Below are 23,794 nucleotides of genomic sequence, written 5' to 3' on the forward strand. Positions count from 1 at the left end.
CAGACGCTCTCTATCCAGTCTGACTGAATGTAAGAAAGATTTTACAAAATTCCAGTCGCAAAGTAGAGACTTACTGAAAAGCACTTTCTGTTGTGAGTGAGTGAAATAGATCTACAAACTTTCACAGCTGTTAAAGTTAGAGACATGGCAACCATATTCATGTCAGATTATGTGTAACGGTTGTCATGGAACCCACATTATAAACTTAATGCTTTCATTAGAATCTTAATTAATTCTTTGCAAGCTTTTTGGTTGTTTTCTTCCTGCCCTTGGTGCAATCTAATTGGGTGCTGTTGTAACATCTCCAATGTTCTTTTAAAATTATTTTTTGTCAGTTATTATTATTATTATTACCTTTAATGGCAGAAAGAGAAAACTTGAGGCTCTCGGAGCTGCCTGAAACTATCAGTAAACTGCTTTGCTTTTCAGTGACATCCTCCGTGATGTAGTTTTATTCTAATAGCCGCTTCGGATGCGTGTCTGGCACAAGTCGTGTGTCGCCGACGCTGGACTCCTTCAGCCCGCCGTCCTATCCCTGCTCTCTCCTGTTTGGGACGAATGGAAGTGATCCAGGCAATCCGCCACCGCAGCTGCTGACGAGCTCCACTGAATTCAGAAGGAAAGGTGTTTCAAGCAGGAACAACCTCCTTTACTCCCTGGTAGCCTTCGCTTTTTTCTCCTCACATAAACTTGAAGATATACGGGGGATGTGAGTGTGTTTGGCGTGCTGCTCCCCGCATTGTGGTGAAGGAATGGATGCGAGCAGAGGCGCACCGACCGAGGCAGCTCTGACACAGACCCAGCTCCAGCTCCTGTGTGATGCAGCTGTGGAAAACCCAGGAGGACGAGCCGACGACTGCTTTTAAAACATCAACAGACCAGAGATCAGCGGCTCCTTGTTATTCAGCACGTGTTCGGATTTGATTTGAGGATCTGGGAAAAAGCCATGTTGCCTGTCGACTCTCCTGCCTTACAATGAGAGAGAATACACCAGCGCTTTGATTTCTTAATTCCCTTCTCTTCTTGCTCTGATTATTCCCCACTCGTGTGTTCCTGCGCTTTGCTTTTTTTGGTGATCACTGTGGAAACAACTCGCTTAGATTGCAGAAGTGTGCAAGAGAAGAGGACAGCGCTGGCATCTCTCCATGCGCGCTCCGCTGTTTTATTTTTTAAATATTAAAATTATGGAACTGTGACTTTAAACTGAGGCAGCAAATATCGCATGCTTCCTACATCTGCTCTGTGTACGGACTGAGTGTTCAGATGCGATTTTGAGTAAAATGCTCTGATTGAGGACCTTCTCTTTTTTTTTTTTTGCCGGCTGTCAGTGACGCAACATCTCACACAGACTGCATGAGAAATACATGCGTAGAAGGGCGTGAACTTGGCAACGGCTAACATCCTCCTCATAAATAAAGCATCAACTTATTCATAAAGCCAATTCGCGCGGTTTGCAGCCTCCCAGTCACCATCCATCCAAACTCATCCCGCTGGAAATAATGGATCTGAAAGCGGACCCGGAGGACGTGGACTACAAGCGGCCGGCTCCCATTGAAGTTTTTGCCACCAGGTCCACGCTGCACGGCATCTCGCACATGTTCACTTATGAACGAAAGTACGTGAAGCGCAGCCTGTGGATTGTGTTCTTCTTGGCCTCTTTGGGGGTGCTGGTGATGGTGTGCGTGGACCGGGTGCAGTTTTACTTCGAGTATCCCCACGTCACCAAGCTGGACGAGGTGGCCGCGTCCATGATCGTGTTCCCCGCGGTCACCTTCTGCAACCTCAACTCCTTCCGCTTCAGCCAGGTGACTCACAACGACCTGTACCACGCTGGCGACTTCCTCGCCTTGCTCAATGGCAGGTGTGTAGGTCTAATTGAAACTATTAACCTGTGGGCGGTGCTGTCTGTCTGTCTGTCTGTCTGTCTGTTTTTGCTGATTCCAGCAGAAATCTGTTGTGTGGTAAAGTTTTGAGCCTATCCTGAACAGAAATTGGTTCATGAACACATTCTTCAAAAAGTTAAAGATAGACACATTTAAACTGTATGATTGGGGGGAAAATGAGTACACATTTCTTTTTGTGTCTATAGTTACGAGTTATCTCAAATTATTTTTTTCGAGTTATCAATAGCCGTGTTTATATTACAAATATGCGCAAAACTTTATATTCCGCAAATGTCGATAAAAAACATTTCATGAAATAAGAAAGCAATTAAAATCACACACTAATGAGTTTGTTCACACAAGTCGTTAAAAACATGCAGATTCTACAACTGCTTCCTGTCTTCTTCTTCTTCTTTGTGGTTTGTGCCAACACCATCGGTTGTTAATGACATGACTGGTGAGATGCAGAAAAAAAAGTGTTTTCATTTACAGTTTTGCAAAAAAAAAAAAACCACCTTATCCTAGAGCCCGAACATTTTATTGGAAAACAATATTTTTTTTCTCTAAATTGGTGTGTTTCTATTAAGCAACTTTATTTTTGAAATGTTAAATTGCACAAACATATGATCAATTAAAATATAGCTCGGGATACTCCACACACAAAGGATTACCCCCCAAACTCTCTGCCTAGTCCAACTTTATCCAAACATGCTACTGGAAAATTTAGTGGAAGAAAAAATCTGCACAAGCAGAAGGGATAACTGCAGCCTTTAGAGGTTATGTTGTACAGCCGCTTAAAGAGTGCTTCACTGTCCACCATCGCTATGTGCTTACTCATGTCGAGGAATGGCTGCTAAGTCCATGATTGCAGTGTATAGATGGAGGTTTAGTAACCTTTAAAACTGTCTAATTGTGAGAATGTTGCAGAAAGGAACTCTTACGCCACATGATTTATTTGAAAAAAGCCCACCACCAATCTGCATCAATCTAAAGAATAAATTGTGGAAGGAATCTCCAAAAAAGCCGCCACCACACCTGAGTCTTATATACATCTTTAAAAACACACATTCCCATTATATCTGGTTTTTGTTAAAACTCAGCTGGCAGCTCCGATCCTGCTGAGGGAGTTTTGTTATCGGGATGTGCCTGAAGAACCATGTCTTTTGTAGAAACCTCAGACAAATAGGGAGATATCAGGAGCCAGGGCTTATTACTGTCTTATAGTGAAGGAGTGCGTCTTCTAAAAACATTCCCACGTCTGTATTGTGGCTATGACACGACTCCCTTTTCTCCCAATAGGAATGAACTTATGATGAGCTGATATGAGGAAAATAAGTGTTAATCCATCATTTATGTAAGCTGTCGACGTCCCGGGTTGTTGTAACTGGATTTTTATATTTACACATAACCACATCCTGGACATTGGTCATGACTCCTTGCTTTTGAACTAAAGAAAACGTCAGAAGTGTCTTACCTGGGTGAAGCAGAAAAAGGCCTGAGCTGCTGCTCAGTGGTCCAAGGGCTTCTTTTATGATGAAAGTAAACTTTGTATTTTGTTTGGAAATCAAGATCCAAGAGCCTGAAGGAAGATTGAAGTGGCACAGACTCCGAGTTGTTTGAGATCCTGTATGAAGTTTCTACAGTTGATGATTTGAGGAGCCATTTTATCTGCTGATGTTGGATTACTGTGTTTTTATTAAGTCTGAAGTCAGCATGCTTCCCTCTTCTGACAAGTTTTATGGAGATGTTGGTTATATCTTTCAGCAGAACTTTCCACATTCTAACATTTCCAAAATATCTGCCTCAATGTAGATGTTAATAATGCTATTCTTAAGTTCTCGAGCAACTTGATTTAGATTTTTTTCCCCAGCTGCAAACCATTTTTATAAAAATTATCCAAACCACATGTTTGATTTAGGCCATTGTATGGAACAAATCTATTTAATGTGCAAATTTTACTTTTGAATTTGATTTGTCAGCATTTAGTCAGAAAACTGAACACTTCTCCACGCCAGTGAGGTGATCTGATCACAAACGCTTCTTGAACCAGCTGGCTAGACGCTTCAGGCTACCGTTTCACTCTGAAGTCGTACAAACTGTTACTTTTGTGTCAAATCCTGTTTTCAGTAAAGAAGGCAAACTAAAGTCAGCTATGACGTCTGAATTGTCTTGGGTGATGCCATGTCTGCCACGCAAGTGCAGAGCACTGTTAACGTTGGCCTGCTTTGATTGTCACCTGAGGAGCTCTGGGAGCTCTGGGAGATGTGCAAAATAACATGGACAAAGCATGCAAAGCCTTTTAAAGCTCTGAACTCCACTGCCCTTCCTCTGATGCAACTAAGGAAGATGGAGGGTCATGCATGAAAGGTGGCCCCTGAAAGCAGGGTGACAGCAAATTAAAGCATTAGCATGAGAGTTAATAATGAAGAGAATTATGAATCATGTTTTATTGGACATTAACCCTTCCTGTGACGGTTATGTAATATTTTCAACATGAAATATGCTTCTAACATCAGTTTGTTGAGCTGTGATAAGTGTTTGAAAAAAAGTACATTTATGAACTGCACTAAGATAAGAAACCGTAACTGTTTCTAGGGTGATTTCACAAAAATACTTAGTCTTAAAAATAAAATAAAAAAAGAGTAATCTTTAGTACAAGTACTAATTAACTAATTTTTAAAAAATATTTGAAAAGAGCTAAAAAGGTATGTGAAAGGATCAAAGATATGTGATTGCACACAGCGGTACAATAACATACCTCTGTTTTTTTTTGAGTTTAGATAAAATGGCAGCATTATTCAATAGATTTGAAAAAGAAAACAGCGTGACAGAGCTGCGAACCGACCAAGTGACAATGTTTCATGTAAGAACATTCTGCTGATTCAAAGCATTCCTTTATTATTTTATTATTCATGGTGCACAAATATCCATGCATTAGATTAATGACTCCAGTTGACTTTAACGTCTCCTGCTGACAGTGTGGAGAGATGTGCGTTATTCACAGCTGCCATCTCTTCCCTCCTCACTTGTTGCTCCCTGACGCGCTTTGATCATATAGTATCGTCGCAGCCTTGACAAGCTCGCTGTCTCATGTTGAAAGTGTTGAGTGTGAATATATTCACTTTTTGTTTTCAGTGCCACCCCTTCTTATTCTGATCACAATCCCTAGAAGAATACTGATGGAGACATTTGACTTTGTTCTGGAGCAGGCAAAATTCACTCGTCAGAAAGCGCACAAAAATTAATATTTCATTAAAGCGAAAATAAAATATATATGGAAACCTGACACATCTTAATCCCACCTTGAACACATCACTCCATTTATTTTTAGCATATTGATCCACCAAGCTCAGCAGCCTAAGGCACAAAGCACCTCTCTGCATGCCGTACATGTTTGGCTGATGTATATCTAATTCCCCATTTTCACTCTGAGTATTGTTTTTCTATGACCTCTGTACATGCATGTATATTCCAGCCATTCTGGAAAGTAACATTTTCCTCTTTCTTGAGTCTGTAGCACAAATGCTTCAGACTCAAGTGTGTGATTTAAAAATCAATACGTGTATACTATATAACATGTTTTTGTGTTTTTACTAGCAGTTCTAATAAAATATCAGGCTGTTACACCTATTATGTCTCAGACAGAGAAACGGGTGAAAGACCAAGGAAAAATCAAAACAAAAAAGGCAAAAAAGAAACAAACGGGAGGCTGAGGGAAAGTAAATGTAGTTGCATTTGCTCCGAGTGACTTTGATGAGCTGACTTTAGATGGAGGGAGGGGACTACAAGCTGAGGCAATTAACTTGTGTCTCATAAGCTGTGTGATGAACACGTCTTTATTCCGCCGTAATTAGTGCTGTTTGTTAAGCTACAGAGTTGTCCCTCTGATTAACACTCTCCCATCTCCCATTGTTTCTTGCCCTCTCTGTTATGTTGGCTTTGAGGGGACTTCTATTTTAATTTTTTGCTACTCAGAGAAGTGAAGCATGAGAGATTTTTCTTAAAAAAAACACTTTGTAGGCGGGTATATTCGGTTTTTCCGTTAAAAGTAGAATGAGTTGAAGATATACCAGGACCCATGTTCAAAACACATTGAGTCATAAAGTGCTAATGCTGGAAGTGGAAAGCTGACATTTTAAGTCTACTGGGCCATAATGTCTCTGTATTCAGTAATTTTGACCAGGTTGTGTGCAGTTTGAAATATAATAAAGAACAAGAGGTACCTCCAAGCTAATTTACAAATTAAATTAAAATATTTCAGAGTTTAAGAATGTTTCAGAGTAAAACTTTGCTGCTACTTGATGCTGAAAATGAGCATTTCTCTTCCCATAATCAGAAAAAGGCAAAGAGTGATGTGACAGAATAAATAACTGTGACTTGACTAAAATGTGGTTTAAAATGGTGTATTTGCATAATATGTCCAACAATAGTACAAAAAATGTTACAACCACACAGAGGAGGGATATTTCCTGAAATTAGTCCTTTTTTCTCTATGGCTCCACCAATGGAAACCAGAAATTTAAAGTATGCCTGTATGAGGAGGCAATTCCCTTAACTTTAATGGAGTATTTTTAATGGCTTGTGTTACAACAGCTTTATAAAACTCCTGAAACGTAGCTACAGTTTTTGGTTTTGGTTTGCTACGCCAAGGTTACACACCAGACACTCCAGTTTTGGCTCTACTGCATTCAGACCCCTGATGTTTGCCAAATGTCATTTCTGAGACTTAGGAGGAAAGAAAAGTTCTCCATGACGTATTCCTCTCCCTACTCACAGTATTCTTTAATGCTGTAGATAAATCATTGATTTTCTAAACTTTAAAAGAGATGTATACCTCTTTTTTTTTCTACCGATGCATCATTTTCTGTGGTCTTAATATAAGCTTGACTTCTGCTTTGGTACAGAATGCCTCTCATATATATCAATATATATCTATTTTTTCTTTCTTGCAGAGAGTAAACTTTGTAGTATCTGACGATGCACTTGGTTCCCCTCCAGTCTTTTATTTGGAATATGTATTTAAAGATGTATAAAGAAACTGCCAATATTGACTCCAGAGAGCAATCATCATCCACTGTGAATCATAACAGCACACAGAGCTTAAACTGCAAACTGGTAGAAAATCAAAGTTTCATGCTCAACTAAATGTACAAAGCTGTGCAAAATCTTTTATGCCCGTTTTATATTTTGTCACATCAAAACTGAAACATTCATTTCAGATTCATTTGGGTTCTGCAGTACAACTACACAAAGACATAATTGTGGACAGCAAGAAGTTAAAATTAGTTTTAGTTTCTTCTCTAAGTGTTCTAAAGATTGTTGTGCATTTCTGTTCAGCTGACCTGAATCAATCCTTTCTAAAATCACTTTTCCCTGTGAGTACAGCCGCAGGTCTTTTATGCAATGTCCCTACCAGCTTTGCACATCTGGAGATCAACAATTTCTCCATTTAATCATCTGCAAAACACATCTGAAAGCAGATATTTATATATCCGGTATACAAAAACACATCTTTTTTCATTGTCTGGCATTAAATCAGACATTGAATCAACATACAGTATGTCAGTTAGGGTTACCACAATTATTTAATTATTGGGTGACAGCATGAAAAGATCAGAAGAAATCATCAAGTACAGACATTTTTTGGCCTTAGCAACTTTCCTTCATCCATTGGTACCATTTCTAGATTCCCAAAGATTACACATGCATTTCTTCAAAAAATTATATTCAAGTAAAAAGTATGAAACTCTCCAGGACTCTTGTGTAATTAGCTCCAGCTTCTCTCTTCTGTGCAGAAAAAAAAATCCCCACATGATTCTGCCACCAACATGTTTCTCAGAGGTGTTGTGTTTAATGTGATGAACGGCCTTTTTTTATAGCTTTGCATAGTATTTTGTGTCTACTCCCATAAAGTCAACTGTTTATGACTTTCTTTAAGCCACAATTTTTCTTCTGGCTTCTAAAAACAGTCGGTAGTTTTGTATTTTATCTAATTTATCACTATTTGTGTATCTCATAAATCCCAATAAGACTTAATTTAAAGGAGTATGAATATTTATGAGGAGCACTTGCAAGTTCTATCTGTGGTTCAACCAGGAATGTCTAGAAGTCCTTATGAGTGTTTTTTTTTTTTTTTTTAGAAATAGTCTGACTTTATTAAAATCCTCTACTACAAATACAAACTCTCTTCAGCCCAATAGCCAGCTGGGTCAGGTAATACATGAGTCATACTCGGTCAATATTTTCTCCATTACGCACCAGCCCCATAAATCTTTGGGTTCAGTTTGAATCATTTCTGTAATGTTTTACTTTATGTCTTTGACCACTTCATCACTCTGTTATTTTTTGAGAACTGTAGTTTTCTTGGCTTTGGTTACTGGTGCGTTCAATGGCAGATGGGGAAATTTAATCTCCTTACAGGGAAAGTAGGTCCAGCAAACTGCCTAAAGAAAAATGATTCTAATTTTAATATAGCTAGTCAGAATTTATCACAAAAAGTAGCAAAAATCATGGCAGAACATTATCAATGCATTTTTTTCTCATTCCAGTTTTTGTTTTTATTGGGAAAGAAAAATGCAAGAATAAAGCAACTTTTTTTGTCCTACAAATGGACTGTAAATCTGTAATGATCTGGAGTTAAAGTTGGAAGATTGAGATGCTTCTGAAATCTTTGCCTTCTAAAAATCTGAACTTCTCAGGTTGGAGGTTGAACGGAAAACAACAGGTCAGACGTTACGTAGTGATGGGTCTGTGTTCATTAATGTCCTCATCACCGCTGCCACGCTGTTTTAGACAACCTCAAAACTGAGCCACTACAAATTAAACCAACTCCACCTTCGCACTGTCTGTAGCAAGAAAAGGTGTGTGGGAAAAAAAATCAATCTGTTTTCCATCGCACATTTGCAGGTTGAAGTCACACCTGACAGTGCAGAACATTGCAAGTAAATTGCTCAGTTTTATTTTGATTATGTCGCAAAGGCAATTATAAGATAATTAAGAAAAAGGTCATTTTGGAGTCGCTGTTGGCGGTGAGATGTGCTCCATCAGCTCATGGAAGTCACAGAGGCGGGTCTTCTGCTTACCACGGAGCACGGCTCCAACATGTTTCCTGAGCTTGCAAACCTTTTCCCCGATTCACATGAGCTAAGAGTCCAAAGCCACAATATATAACTGCTAGGTGGCTTTTTTTCTTATCTATTTCAGCATAAATGTGTCTTACAGGGTTAGTGTCTGAATTTGAAAGCACTGCTTGAAAATAAATTCAGAGAAAGATGATTTGTGCTTTTTAAATGTTGCTGCATTTGCATTTATAGTTTTTTTTAGTGTATTTGTGGACAAGTGAGAGGGAAAAGTGAGGGCAGACATCAAAAGCAAACAGTAATGACATCAAATGAGACTCTGCATGAAATGAGTTGCATGTTTCTGCTGTGTTTTGGATCGGCGGTTTGTGTAATTGCTCATTAATATGACAGAGGCTTGTTTTGGCTTGCTGCTCTTCACCGTGGCCCTAGTTTGCATTTGTATGACCTTGTCCAGAGCAGGATAGTAGCTGTGTCAGAGCCATGTTCAGAATCACCAATACGCAGGCAGGTAGGCCTTGTTAGTGCACAGGCACAATTAGCAACAATAGGAGAACCGTTTCAGATTGTTCATCTGTCAGATTCAGGTGTTGAATAAACAGAAATGCTCATTTCCTTCGTCTTACTTTAAGAACTGAATTTAGTTTTTGTGATGCTCAGAAAAGCAGTAGCTGTTTGGACTCACCCATAAGGTGGCAAAGTTTTGCAGATGCGCCTTCATTCCTTTTAGTTCCCACAAGAAAATTAAAGTGCTTGTGGCCCATAATCCAATTTTGTCTCTCCCACCCATACACAGAGAGTTTGCAGTGATTGCTTTAGGGAGCGGTGGCAGGGCAATATTAAAAATCTAGCCGTATTATTGTGATTGTATGCGCTTCAGCTAAAGCCTCCTGACTTGGGGATGTGAGCAGAGCTTCTTAAGTGCTCTCCTGGCAGCTTTGTGTTGCTTATAAGACAGGAGCTCTGGATACAATTCAATTAAGTTCGTAATATACCACAACAAGCTGTAGCTTCTTATTAAATTGTGACAGCGTAGTGATGTAGTCATAATGTAAGCCCGAGTTCTGGGCTGTGATTTTATGTCTTTTTCACTGAGTTTGTGTGATTTGTGTGACGGGTCTTTTGGAGTACCACTGATTAGGTCAGTTCATGCACTAATTATACTTTTTAATTCTAATTTTTTTAAATGAATGACATTATTCTGCTTTGATGTAGTTTTCTGATTTATTCTGAGATCTGTTTAGGTTCATGTTTCTTGATTATAACATTTAAGACGGTAAAACTTGTTAAGATTAGAGTAGAAACAGGACAAGTGATGACATGTAGACAAGTTCAAAATTATAGCTTCACCCAGTTCTACAAACATGCCTTTTAAATAAAGATGCAATCTATTAAAAATGTAACAAAATAGAATCGGATGATTAGTGAATACTGGTTGTTAAGACATAAAAGGCAAATAAATGAGTTTAATTATGCTTTCTGCTGAACTTATACTGGGACAAAACAGCTCCGGTCAGGACAAACGTCCTCAAATAATAATTTTTGTTTGATCATGGCTTTTTTTAAGGTGAGAAATTAGCAGAGGAAACTTGCTCTCAGCTTTCTGTAGGATTCAAACTCTACAAATAATCGGTCAGTTCAGACTCACTACAAAACATCTGTTGGTAGAAAACAGCGAAATTCAAATCAATCAACATTTGCGACCCGAGAGGTTTTAGAACTAAAACGAATAAAACATTTACTGTCAACTAAAGTCCTAAATCTAGATAGCCTGTCTGCTTTATTCATTAAATGAAGCTGACTTTATTGCCAGAAATTGCAGAACACAATGTTTTATTTTTATTTTGTTTAAGATAAATGAGATATTGGTAAAACTGATCGATATTTAATGAGCCTGTGCACATCCTCTAAGTTGGTTTGCGACCAAGTTTTAACTCCCTTCTGATGTCTTGAGATGTTGCTACAATATTTTTATATATAATCTTCAATATAATGTTCCTGTCGGCCCATCAAAGTGCTGCCACCATGTACTTCACAGTAGGCCTGGTGTTGGCATGCTCCTGTTTTCCTCTCTATGTAACAATGGCCATTATGGCCTAGCTCTTAATTTTTCGTTTAGCCAGACTCTGGATATGTTTCCAATAATTTAGGTATTTTTCCCTGAGTGGGTTGAGTGTAATCTGGCTTTTTCTAATGCTTTTAGAGTAATGGTTTCTTTCACCCCATGTTGGTACAGGACTGGGTTCATTGCAGATAATGACACAATCTCAACAGCTTCAGCGAGCGTCTTAACGAGGTCTTTGCTTTTGTTCCATTTCACACAGAAACATGTTGATATCTGGGAACAGATTTCATCTCCCTCCTGTTTTATAAATCAAAGCCGAGTTTAATTGACATGATTTTATGTTTCTTATTGAAAGTTGTCACCCTGTAATTGATCTGGTTGTTGAAGCAAACAGAAAAGGACAAAACAAATGGATTTGTCCAATGTCCACGTCTGGTTTGCCATGCCTGGTCTGCACAAAAACACATTTTAATCTGTTGGAGTGACAATATATCAAACTGTGGGTGTTTCTCAATATGACTTACTGTGTGGCATTCACTTCGACTGTAACGCCAGCCGCAGTGTTCTCACTCATATTAACTTCATCCAGCATGAAGCATGACTGACCTAAATCTCTGTTCAGTTGCAAACAGAAAAAGAAAATTACCCCCCTTTCAAATTACACCACACTCCGCGTGGCATTCATATTCTGAGTCTGAGGCGTGTATGCAAGCCCACCGTGTCCACTGTGGAACATATGAAGGTGCTTGCAAGAGAGTTGGGAAATGAAACAAAATTGATCTGTGGTTTAATATTAAGGAAGTGCTCTCTAATTTTCTTTCATCTCTTTTCTAAGCCCAAACAGACTGACCTTGTGAAATTTAAAAAAATCTCATTTAGTTTTTTCCACTAATAATGATTTGAAGTACTGCCCATGTAAAAAAGAAATAAGCTGAGTGTCAGCATCAACAAAGCTTTGGACAGATTTATTGTTTAAACTTTCTCTTATTTTAACTTATAATTTTGAATCCTTTGGCTTTAGAAAAAGAGCTATTGATGCGTGTAAGTGTAAATTGAGCAATCCAAAATTATCACAATAGCATGATACATGAACTGTTTAATGGGATGACTGCCACTGTTTCCGTTACATTTTTCATTCAATGAATAAATTAATAGTTATCAGTTATTTCCTAAAAAAAAAGCACAAATCATTTTCCGTGTTCCTCAGTTTGCGTGTTTCACTTGTTCTTTTCTACAGTGCTTAAAATGAGCTCTTCATAATTTGGGTGCTTGCTCCACTGATGGGTCATTGCTCCTGAGAGGTCATCAGAGGCCCATTCTGCTTAATTGAGGTGCATTTGGTTCTGTGAATGATGCTAGTTTCCTAATTGAGAAATATTATAAATGGTTCCCAAAGTGTTTAGACCAACATATTCATCATTAGTCATTCTTAGTCATGTGTTTTATGGACAATAAACTGAGCCTGAACAAAAGAAATTAACTATGTGTTTTGTTACACAAAGTTTTATTTAAAGGGGCAGTATTAGTGTTTTCCGGGCAGATAATGACATTTTATAGCACAATCAACTAACTATGTTATCTTCAGTTGCTATATATATATATATATATATATATATATATATATGTAAAAAATATGTCTTAAAAGAAATTTGACTTTGTAATTTAACATCTTGAAATTGGGGGACTGTCTTTTTAAAAACTCCTGCTCTTTCTGAAGCTCGGCCTTCAGGAAGTCATCATAACGTCGCGCCTCTATTTATTCTTTAACAATGTTTTTACTAGTGTTGCACTGAGAAGCAGCTTGTATAATGAGCACAGCAGATGTAGTTCCACCAGGAGATGTGGCTACTAATTGCTGCTGGCTAGTCTGAAGGAGCTGAATGTGGGGGAGGGGTGTGAATTGCTGCAGTGCAGTGCTGGAGCTAAGTGTACAGTGGACCCCAGGATATTTGCTTTTCAGTAATTGCAGATTTACCTATACAAGGAATTTTTCTGTGAAATGTGACCCCAATTTATTTGCAAACTTTTTCACAAAGCATATCTAAAATTATTAAAGAAGAAAAACAGCTTAGGAAGCTGAAATATTTTGTTGTAATGCAATATAAAATAATGCTGCTTCTAAAGAAGAGCATGGTTCCAGTTGAGTTAAGGTAATCAGAATGTTTAAAAATCTTATGACTCGGATTCAACATCTTTAACCAGATAATATCTGTCCTCTGTTGTGATGGTTATGTAAACTTTACGTTATCTTTAGCAGATGTTTATTCTGACCCCTTCTCACTTCAATCCTTTGCCGGTTCATCGCCACATTTCTTACCCAACAATCCCAAACAAACCATTTCAGACCTCTTTACCAAAACCCATCAGTTTGCTGTTCTTTGTAGTTAAGTATTTTCATAAGTTATCCATTACGATTAATAAAAATGCTTAAATCCCATGCATATTAAAATACAATTATATCATATTTTAAACTAAACGAGTATGAAATGTGACCCAAATAACAATCACATATCAATTAACATAATTTAATTGACGCGAAGATCCACATTGTGTTACAATGGACTGGCCAGAATATAGAAAATTATTTTAAGTCATTGTGCTGTCAAAGTGGTTTCAAAATGTCCCCAACGGAGGTGAAACTTCACGCCTGGTTGGTATCCTGAGGCAGACGGATTGTTTCTGTGGAAGAAGAAGTTGGGAACTACATCAGCAAAATTGCAAAGTTATAAAAATCTAACTGGACAGAATGAATGGCACTTTTATCAGAAATTATTGTTGTAATTCATTATTAACCACTAAATCTTTTTTCGCCACTACTTTGCTATGGAGGACTTCTTACATCTTTATATATGTGACATATTCTTTTCTATTAGTATTCTTTTTTGAAAATCTGTACTGCCTTTCTTTATTAGAACTAAAAGATTTTATAATTGTCTTTTTTTAAACAACCTTGCTTACGGACCACTGTGAGGGAAGTTGCAAGTTTTACTTTTGCAAGATATCTGCAGTTCATGTTGACTTTCATCGATGACCGTTCCTCAGTATGTTTACCTGAGCTTAGTCATGCATATTTTTCTGCATAAGTTCTTGTCTGTATGCAAATTTCACTGATGCATTATTTTATTTTTGCACTTTAAAGACGCAACTCAGACAAGTTCCTCTTCCGGGTGTTGAGAAATATCTTTTGAATAAAACAACTAACACAAAGAGATGCTTTAATTTTATAGAAGACATTTGAAAAGAACGGGCTAAAATTACACAGTTTTTGCAGCTTTTCTGCCTTACTTTTTATTTTAAACTAGTTTTATTATCACCATTGTTTCCCTTACTTTTCTAAATGATTAGAGGAAGGACTGTTTTGGATTAAAAAGTTCTTTTGAGTGTCTTGTTTTATGTATTAAGTTGAGTGCCTCTCTGTCCAGGTATGAAATTCGGGACCCACATCTGGTTGAGGAAAGTGTTCTGAAGATCTTGAAGGAGAAGACGGACTTTGCCGACTACAGGCCCAGACCCTTCAACATGCGTGAATTCTACGAGCGAACGGGCCACGATATTAAGGAAATGCTGCTGTCTTGCTCCTACAGAGGGACGGAGTGCAGCGCTGAACACTTCAAAGTGGTAAGTCTTAATACTTACACTGCAAAAGCACAAACTATTACCAAAGATTTCTGACTATTTTCTAGTGACAAAACTAACTTACAATTAACTTTTCAGCGAGACATTGGCGCTTGTTTAGAGTCAATAATGCCTTAATTTTGATGAAAGAACACTGGTCCCACTGGCAGATTATTTCACTAATAACATTTTATTGCAAATTTTTTGCCCAGGTCCCTCTTGAAAATGAGATCTAGATCTCAACGGGGTTTACCTGGTTAAATAAAGGATTAATAAAAAAATAAAAAAATGTGAAAAATGTCATGTTATAAGTGAAATAATCTGCCAGTGGAATTAGTATTCTTTCATCAATATTAAGGCATTATTGACTTAAAACAAGCTCCTGTCTTGCTGAAATGTTACTAAGATATTTTTACTAGAAACTATTCAAAAATACTTGGTAAGATTTTATATTTCTGCAGTCAGCAGAGTGGTTTTATGAGCATATTTGTAACACATGGTTGGTATTGCTACTGTTTTTCTTTTGGGGGTGTTTTTTTCGTTATTTTTTAAAGGTCTTTATGATGTGAGCATTGTGGAACAATTCTTACTTTCTCTTGCATATAGAAAATATTTTAATGACATAAAATGCTACGTTTAAAACATTTTTGCTCAACATTTGATAAAAAGGGTGTGACTAACGGAAAGACACACCACTCGATATGCAACAGTCTCTTATGCCATGTGTATTTGCAACAGTTAATTAAAAGTTATGCAACTCCTTCAGAAGAGCTGAAAAACATCATAATGTGTTTTCTTAAAATTGTCTAATCTTCTTCAGTAGAAATTGTGACGTTTTGCTTCGGCTCTTGTTTACAGCACCAGCAATTTAGTCATTTTCTTCTGTCATTGCTCCGCAGTTGTAATAAAATGCCTCATAGGGCTTGTTGGAAAAGGGCTGCTTATTGCTATTGATGCAGGACTGATAAGTGCATTGATTCTCAATTAGACTTTAAATTCTGTGCAACAAAGTATTGAAGGAGGCCGATATTTCTTTGCACATTTGTGGCATATCATTAACGACATCTTTAAAAGTGTGTTGAATAGATGATTTCAATTTCCTTAACCAGTCATTTACAGTAGTAGAGTTTTTTTTTTAATACCACTAAGTCACAGCAGAAAATCATCTCAGCGAAGTTTAAGTAAAATTAAACTTTTGAAAATACAGCCTTGATAGAACTCCTTTGGGTGACCATTTGTATTTAGTTTTTGATCTTTGTGAAACACAGTTTTTGATCTAAAAGGCAGAGATGTGTAACGCCAAAACAAAACGTGGTGTAATGTTTCACTGCTACGGTGTTTAGTTTGATTAGAAGCAGGTCGGTAACATAAGCGTCCCTCAGAGTCCTCTAGAAGTAAGCAGGAGGCGTTTTAACATCAAGTGAAAAATACTGAATGTAAATAAAACATTAAAACTCATCATTATTTTACAGGAAAACTGTGAACATTTCATCAAACTGTCGAGATACATTTGTGTGTATCTGTCCTGTCTACATGTTGACATTGTTTTAATTTTTCGTACATGTTAAATACTTCTCTTTAAATGTTTATAGTTTTCATAATTGTGACTATTTCCATTGCAAATAGGAGCAGAAGCCATGGTAAATATTTCTGCAGCACGTTTGTTTTCACATTAACATGGGTGTATTTTGAACAAATGCTCAAACAGATTTTTAGTGAAGATGAGTGATGTCTTACCATTTCTGCGTCTTATGAGAAATATAAATCGAATTAATATATTTTTGGAAATCTATCCCTCTGTGCCCTTCATAGTTTCTTAAGGGTGAAACATCTCAGGATCCTCCAACCCCCATTCCTATAAAAGCATGTAGTACAGCAATACCCACATCATTTGGCTCCTCTAATCTGCTGATGTGTTCACATTAAGTCTAGGTAGTTGTGTTTATGGCAGATGGTGCATAATATGGCTGTACTGTATTATTAGCAGTAGAGGAAATGGGTGAACAGCTCAGCAGAAAGTAACTAATGGTGCGGAAAGAATCTCCAGTGTGATAGAAAGTGTGACAAAAAGAAATGATAACAGCAAACCTGATTCTCACTGTGTGGAGCTTCTGCAGGTTTGTTCTCAGCGTCTATGATGTGTTTTGCTAACGGACATCGATACATTATACTGCTTCGTCAGAAGCAGAAAATGGGAATAAAGTTGCTTTAACTTGACAAATTACCAAAAAGCTTTGATTTTAGATTATATTTCATCATATATGGCTGGATGTTTAAATGTAAAATAAACTTGTAAGCTTAATAACTTCGATTCATATATTTTACAGTCTCAACAACAGCAGAAGTTGATGCTAACATAGCAGGGAGTCAAAGTTGCACAGAAGACTCTAGGTATATGTTCACAGTTTGGTGGATGGGAAACAGAAGGACTCATTATTTATTAAACCAAAACCAGCAGCGTGCTGCGGCAGAGGCGTTTGTGTTTAAACCTAAAAACAAAAAGGCCAACCAAAGGTCAAAGCATACCATGGAGGATAAGGGGATAAGGGTCATTATAAATAAAAGAAAAAAATAATATACCTATGAATATACTTGGATTAGCATGTACAAAACATAAAGGGCAGACACAAGAGACTGAACACCTGACATAAGCTACATAAAAAATAGAAAGTTGTGTGATCAAAACGTATCATCATTTTAGTATCTATGGCTTTATTTCTACATGAGTGACATGTGAACTGTCACAAAGTCAGTTGTACAATCTTGAGCTCTGGGGAGCCTGCTGCAGATAATATTCCTGTAAGTGTTTTTCCACTTTGAACACTCAAAGGCAACAGCGACAGACCTCAATCTGCAGCGAAAACTCTAACTTTGTGAGGCTCACCCTGCGGGTGCTAGCAGGGAGTCCAAGAGAAAGACAGATGACCAAGAGAGAAAGGAGTAGATATACAGAGACTGAAGCCTAGGTAACAACAAAGACTTGGGATGTAACTGGACATAATGGTCAAGTGCTCCAAAGAGACACAAAGGCACAAAATAACAGCTGCCACAACAGCAGCAACAAAGAAGTACTATCGGTGGACACCCAGCTTTGTGCTCATTTAACCTCCCAAAGACCACAGAGCTCCTGTGTATCTCCCTTCTCCAGCTGTCTTCTAGTTTTCCCTACACAATGCAGCGTGGCATGTCTCTTCTTTCCACTCATTTATTCCCCAAAATGTCTGCTTCTCCACTAACAAATCAAGGTAGAGAAAATATTTTTTTTAAAATGGGTTGCAGTGATGTTTGGCTGCACTGGACAGATTAGAAAACATACAGAAGTCTTTGACACACATTATAATCCATCAATCAGTTTGATATATGTATGTAGTGGTATTATTTTTACTACAAGCAACAAAGGTTTCTTCTATGTTACTGGCGTCATTTGTCCTCCAGCTGTAGAAGCGCCAGACAGGATAAAAGCTGCAACCTTGAGAGATTTGAAGAAGATCTCAACTCTGACTATAATCACAGTTTACAGTCATTTTTACTGATGTCACAAGTTATTTTATCCATTTTAAAACTGAACAGACGTGACAGAAGAAAACCAATTCAACAAAAAATGTTTTGTACTGATTTACAAAACAGACAAAAACTGTTCTGTTATAACTTTTTAAAATGTTTTTCTACAAATCCAACAAAAATAAACAAAAATTTAAATTTCTTTAGCTTTTTTGTCATTTTTGTAATTTTTTTCAGGATATCTGGGTCTTCTTATTATGTTATTCTATTAATACATATACTACAAATAATTTCCCTGCTGGGATGAATAAAGTAATTCTTCTATTTTATTATTATGTCTATTTATTTCTCATTTTGTACTATTTATTTCTTTATCTTTGTATATTATGTATATACACATAACCTGCATCTTAACTCGAATCGAGCAAATCTCAATCTCGTTGTAATCTGTTGATGACAATAAATCTTATCTTATATATTTTATTCTAAAAACATGAAACAAAAGAAAGCGTCAATTTGACCAAATTCTCTGCCAATTCTGAGCACTGACAGTCGTTACAGTAATCAGGAACATGCACATTTTTCTCTTTTGACCTAAAGAAATCCATCATTAAGGTTTGTACAAGGTGCAGGATTGAGTCCGAGAGCCTGAATAGGTGAAATGCAGAATGGTGCACTGAGCTTTTCAGTAGGGAAGATGCATACTGCAGCAAAAAAACAAAAAGAAAAGATGGTGCAAGTTTTTCTGGCTGATCTTGACATAAATATCGTTTAGGTTTTTAAGAAATGGCCAACATTAGCATTAAATAACTTTTTTTTTTTAAATCAGGCTTATACCATCATTTGTGATAGACACCTGCCTTATCATGACACATTATTGTCCTACATTTAGTCTTATTTGAGTTGAAAAGCAATCAGTTTCAGTATAGATGTCTGTTCAGAAAAGCTTCCTGTAAAATCTTCGATAGTTGATTTCAGGAAACTGCTGCTGTATAAATGACAGAGTCATCAGCATAGAAATATATCTTGGATGCAGTCACTGATATTACACTCTTTGACATCATAGGTGAATCTAACAGTTCTGCGGTGATTGTTAGATAAATGTGGCAGACTGCTATTTCCCAGTCTGTTCTACAATCTGCTTGACTGCAATGTCAATGTGGAATAAATTTAACCAGTCAACGGCTGGAACTAAGAAAACAAGAGATGACAAGCAAAGAAAAGAAAAACTTAACAAAGTCTGTTTTTAAGAAATGTAATGTAATAAAAAAATGTACATTAGAGTAGAAAACTATTATTCAACAGACCCAAGAAGTAAGAATACATGTGTGTTATTCTTCAAGGTACAAACATTGTGTGCACATAAATCAGAATGTGGAGATCTTGTTAAATTATTCTTGACTTGAAATGTTTATTGATTCCAATAAACACCTGACTTTTTTTATTTCTCCATTGATATTCAGATTTCTCCGTTTGTAGAGTAAAGAGACGGGATCAGTAGAGAAATCCTGCTCTCGGATTGAAGTTCACAAACTGTCTAAAGCAATATGTTAGCTTTATGCAGGACTTGTTTTGTCTTCTTAGAGAATTCAGTCATGAAATTTGAAAATTCATTTTGCTTTTTTTTGGTTTTAGTTTAGAAGTTCATCCTTTGGAGGCAGGAACTGTTTTCCTGGCTGGGTTGCTTTGATTATTTTGTTCTGTGTAGGTTTCGAGCTGCAAAAGGTTTTTTTTGTACTTTGTAGGTTTATTACTGATGCATAACTTAAATCAGCTCGCCGGGATCCGATAACCTGTGTGTCTCAGAATTTTTGGAGCGGATGGTCATTTATAAATCCCTGAAACATGCCATAAATCCGTATAATCATCAACTGTTTCTGACAGATTTCCCCTTTGTTCTACTCTTTCTTATTTATTTCTATTCTGGTCTCATCCATCAGCTTGAAGCTGATGATTCTGCTGTTCTTTTTTTGGCTGGCTGGCTAATTCCCACCCTTTTCCCTCCTGAGGATAATTCAATCAATTTGCTATTACTGTAGAACTCAAAGACATGGATCTATTAGGTTGTTGCTGAGTAATGAATGATTTTCTAATGAAAACAAAAAAAGAAAACAATTTCTCTTTTAGGGTAACAAGACTGCTGGCCTTCCCTGACACTAATTTTTCTCTTATTCTTTTCTAGGGACAAAAATCTACTTATTAGGTAAAAAGATTTTGTAATTACTCATTTCAAGACATATTTTAATTTTTGATATTTTCCCCAGGCGTGCTTGTGCTCTGTTTCTCAACTTCACCACTGTTTGCTCATTTGTCATTTAAATGTGAAACTGGAATATGTGTCACAATTCAAACAGTAATGACTCTAACAAAAAAAAATTAATATTATGCTATTAAAGTTACAAACTGAGCTATAAAAACACACACCATAAAATGTGGCCATGGGTGAACTGCCTGGAGCCTCCATCCCAGCAGAGAGGAAAGCAATGATAACAGGCGACAATTATCTGTCAGAGGGATTTGGAGAACTCGCATCCCCTGCATAAATAATGCACCCCATCTGACCCCATGGTCATACTTTTAATTACAAAACGAAGGCCATGTCTTTATTTATATAAGATAGGCTGGTGATGAGTATGTGGAGTCGGAAAGGGTTCAGGGACAGAGGGTGAAACGAAGATGAAAGCAAAATTCAGAGCATGAATGGATCTAAGAAGTGGTTTAATCCGTGTAACCCGGCCTGGTGTGTGTTTGTGGGGGGGGGGGGAGGCACGCAGAAGGTGAGAGTGGTAGAAAAACGATTAACTGAACTGTACAAGCAGTTTGTGTTAACAACCATGCATGCTCACTCTCACACCTGAGGTCAGTTTAGAATCAGTAGTTGACCTTTAAGCACGTGAGTGTGGACCGTGGGTGGAAACCCCTGCAGAGAGAAACCCACTCTGCAGACACGGAGAGAACAGGAGAGTCCACACAGAAAAGCTCCAGCCAGGATTCAAACTGGTGACCTTTAAACCCTGGGCTTAACATGCAAAAACACACACACACACTGAACAGGAAACATTAAATACAAACATTAGCCACATTTCCATTGACTCTCCAATTGTGGAATTTTGAAATTTCTAAAATAAATTTGCTGAATTGATTCATGCTAATTTAGAAAAAAAACCTTGTATTTCAATAAAAGGTTTTGGCATTGGGTTGAGGTATTTTTTTGGTCTTATCAAAATTGGTTTATTTTGCAAAACTGTAATGGAAAAACCTTTTTTGCATCATATGAATCACATGAACAACAGGAAAAAGACGACAGGAAGTGGTAGGATGATGATGGCGCTGCAGGTTTTTTAATGTTTTATCTCCTGAACAAAATTATTAACATGCGATTTTAACTGCATTTCTTATTTAATGAAAAAAAACACAGTTGCATATTTTTTTTCATTAGTGGAATGTTAAAGTTTTGTGCATATTTGTAATGGAGACGCAGCTACTGATGGTTACCTCTTTGTTTTGGCTTGTGATGACTGTGACATACTTATTGTCCTTGGTTTTAAATATTCATGATTGCATATGTGAATAGTTTAAGGTATTGTTTGCCGAATGTTATGGCCTATGAGACCATATGGTTGTAGAACAAATTCTTAATCTCAAAATCTGTTTACCTCTCTGGAAAATGAATAAAATACGAGCAAAATGACTGCTTATGCTGTTAGAGAAGATTAGCAGTTTGCCCTTGATGCATCTCGACTGAATTGATTCTGCAGGGCCAGGAGATTTGTTTTTCTTTTTTTACCCTATTTTTTGTTGTTTCCTGTATTCTTATTAATCAATAAGTTACTCTGCTGTGACGCTCATATTTTACACCATATTATAAGGATAAATTCTGTTTTTCAAAACTCAAGTATTTCTAATTGAAACCAGAAAAATGTTTCAGAAAGTGTGAGGTCTCTGGAAAGCAAACAACCCTAGTTGATATTCAAAAATGATTTAAGTGCTTGGCAGAAGTTGCCAGAATAAGCCCAATATTGTAGATGCCAAAACTCAGAGTGGGTTGTGGGCACTGGTGGGAAAATTTAGGAAAAGTTTAGTTATTCTTATCCCACCGTGCAAATATTCAGCAGCAATTATCACATTCACATATTTCCTGACATTGTGGAGGCCTAATATTAATTAAACCTCAAAGCAACACACTATTTTACATTGAATTACGTACCAGTCTAAGATAGGATTATTTCAGTTTTGTCAAAATGATTTGTTATCAATATTATTGTTACATCCAGTCCCAAAGAGCTAATTTCACCAACATGTTTGAATCAGATGAACGGTTCGTTACCAGGCGGATGACATGCCGAACCGGGAATTCAGCCAGTTGGTTCAGGTGTGCTGGACCAGATATGCATGTAGAAGTTTTTAGGACTTTGGCTGCCTGTGGTAATGATCTGTGCCAGACTGAGGCTCATTTCCAGCTGTGGTTGGTTTGGCCACGCTGAATGTCGATGCGAGACATGCAGTGGACGGGCCTGAAGAATTCCAGCTCAGCAGCAGAATATGAAGCAGGACTCGGCCGTCCCGGTGAACAGATCTGGGTATTCTCCACACCGGTGCACAAACAGCAGACGCAAGGCTGAAATTCTGCAGATAGTTTGAGTTATTATTCACACGGTACTGACAGGTGGCAGCCTGCTTTATTAGGCAGCTAATTACCACCCAGTCATATTAGTGAAGAACACTTTTTTTCCCCTTCTCTTTGTCCTCTCTCCATCATGTTTGTAATTTAGCCGTTCTTTTAGAAGCTTAATAGTCTGCCATGGTACATTGCTATCGGAAAATTTCATTCTTCTCTACCACATTTGAATTAATTGAAGAAAAATGTGATTAATGGTTTTGGCATTTGAATTTGACTCTGATGATTACATCTGCTGATGGATGATGGTTGCCATAGGAGTCCATGCTGTTCCCTCTGATTTTATGATATAGCTTTTGTCCTAACTGTATTATTGAATTTAAGACCGGAGGGGATGAATGACAGACGGGTCAAAAAGATGTTTCTTCATCCTGCGGATGACAGGGTACAGCTGTCATCTTGCACTTCTGTGTCTGGAGAGAAAAAGTGTGAAAAAAGGAAGATGAAGCTGCACTGTGTCCTGATGGGTTTTTATCTCACCAGGCATGTCTTAATTATTTTTTCCATTGTCTTCCTGGTAGATGTCCTATCATAAAAAACACCCAGCCTTTGATTCCCATCTCTCTCGTTTTAGGTGTTGATGTTTCATTGTATGGAAACAAATTAGAAATTGTTGGTTGTGATTAGAAAAAAAAACTGTTCATGTATTCTTCTACAGATAATTTTTCTTCTTACTTCCAAATATGTCAAATATTAAGATTAAGTTAATTGGTTTTCCAGAGTCTGAAATAGTGACCACGAAGTTTTCTAGTTAAATTAAATGAACTTAAAGAGCCCTGTATTAAATGAAAACAGTTTACATAAACTGAAGAAAATCTAACAATAGAAAGTGATGAAGTATCTATAAACAGCGCAGAACGAAGTCTTTCGCTGCTGATAAATCCTATTGTTCTCTTTGTGAAGTACATCTGTGGTTTCCCGGCTCAGAAGTCTTGTGATGATCTGTTTTTTGATGTCGCTGCAACAGCAGAAT

The 23,794-nt window shown here is 37.3% G+C and overlaps 1 protein-coding gene across 1 annotated transcript in view; it reads left to right on the top strand.

The window, feature by feature from the left end:
• Window positions 1-416: 416 nt before the first annotated feature.
• The window catches only part of asic1 (acid sensing ion channel subunit 1), a 188,307-nt gene continuing 164,929 nt past the window's right edge, over window positions 417-23,794 (top strand). Inside the window, exons 1-2 of the mRNA XM_005807554.2 lie at window positions 417-1,861; window positions 14,450-14,645. Coding sequence (XP_005807611.1) covers window positions 1,500-1,861; window positions 14,450-14,645 — 558 coding nt within the window. The 5' untranslated portion in view covers window positions 417-1,499. The remainder of the gene's footprint in view (window positions 1,862-14,449; window positions 14,646-23,794) is intronic.

Source organism: Xiphophorus maculatus, chromosome 20, assembly GCF_002775205.1.
Source record: "Xiphophorus maculatus strain JP 163 A chromosome 20, X_maculatus-5.0-male, whole genome shotgun sequence".
In the NCBI taxonomy this organism is placed as follows: Eukaryota; Metazoa; Chordata; class Actinopteri; order Cyprinodontiformes; family Poeciliidae; genus Xiphophorus; species Xiphophorus maculatus.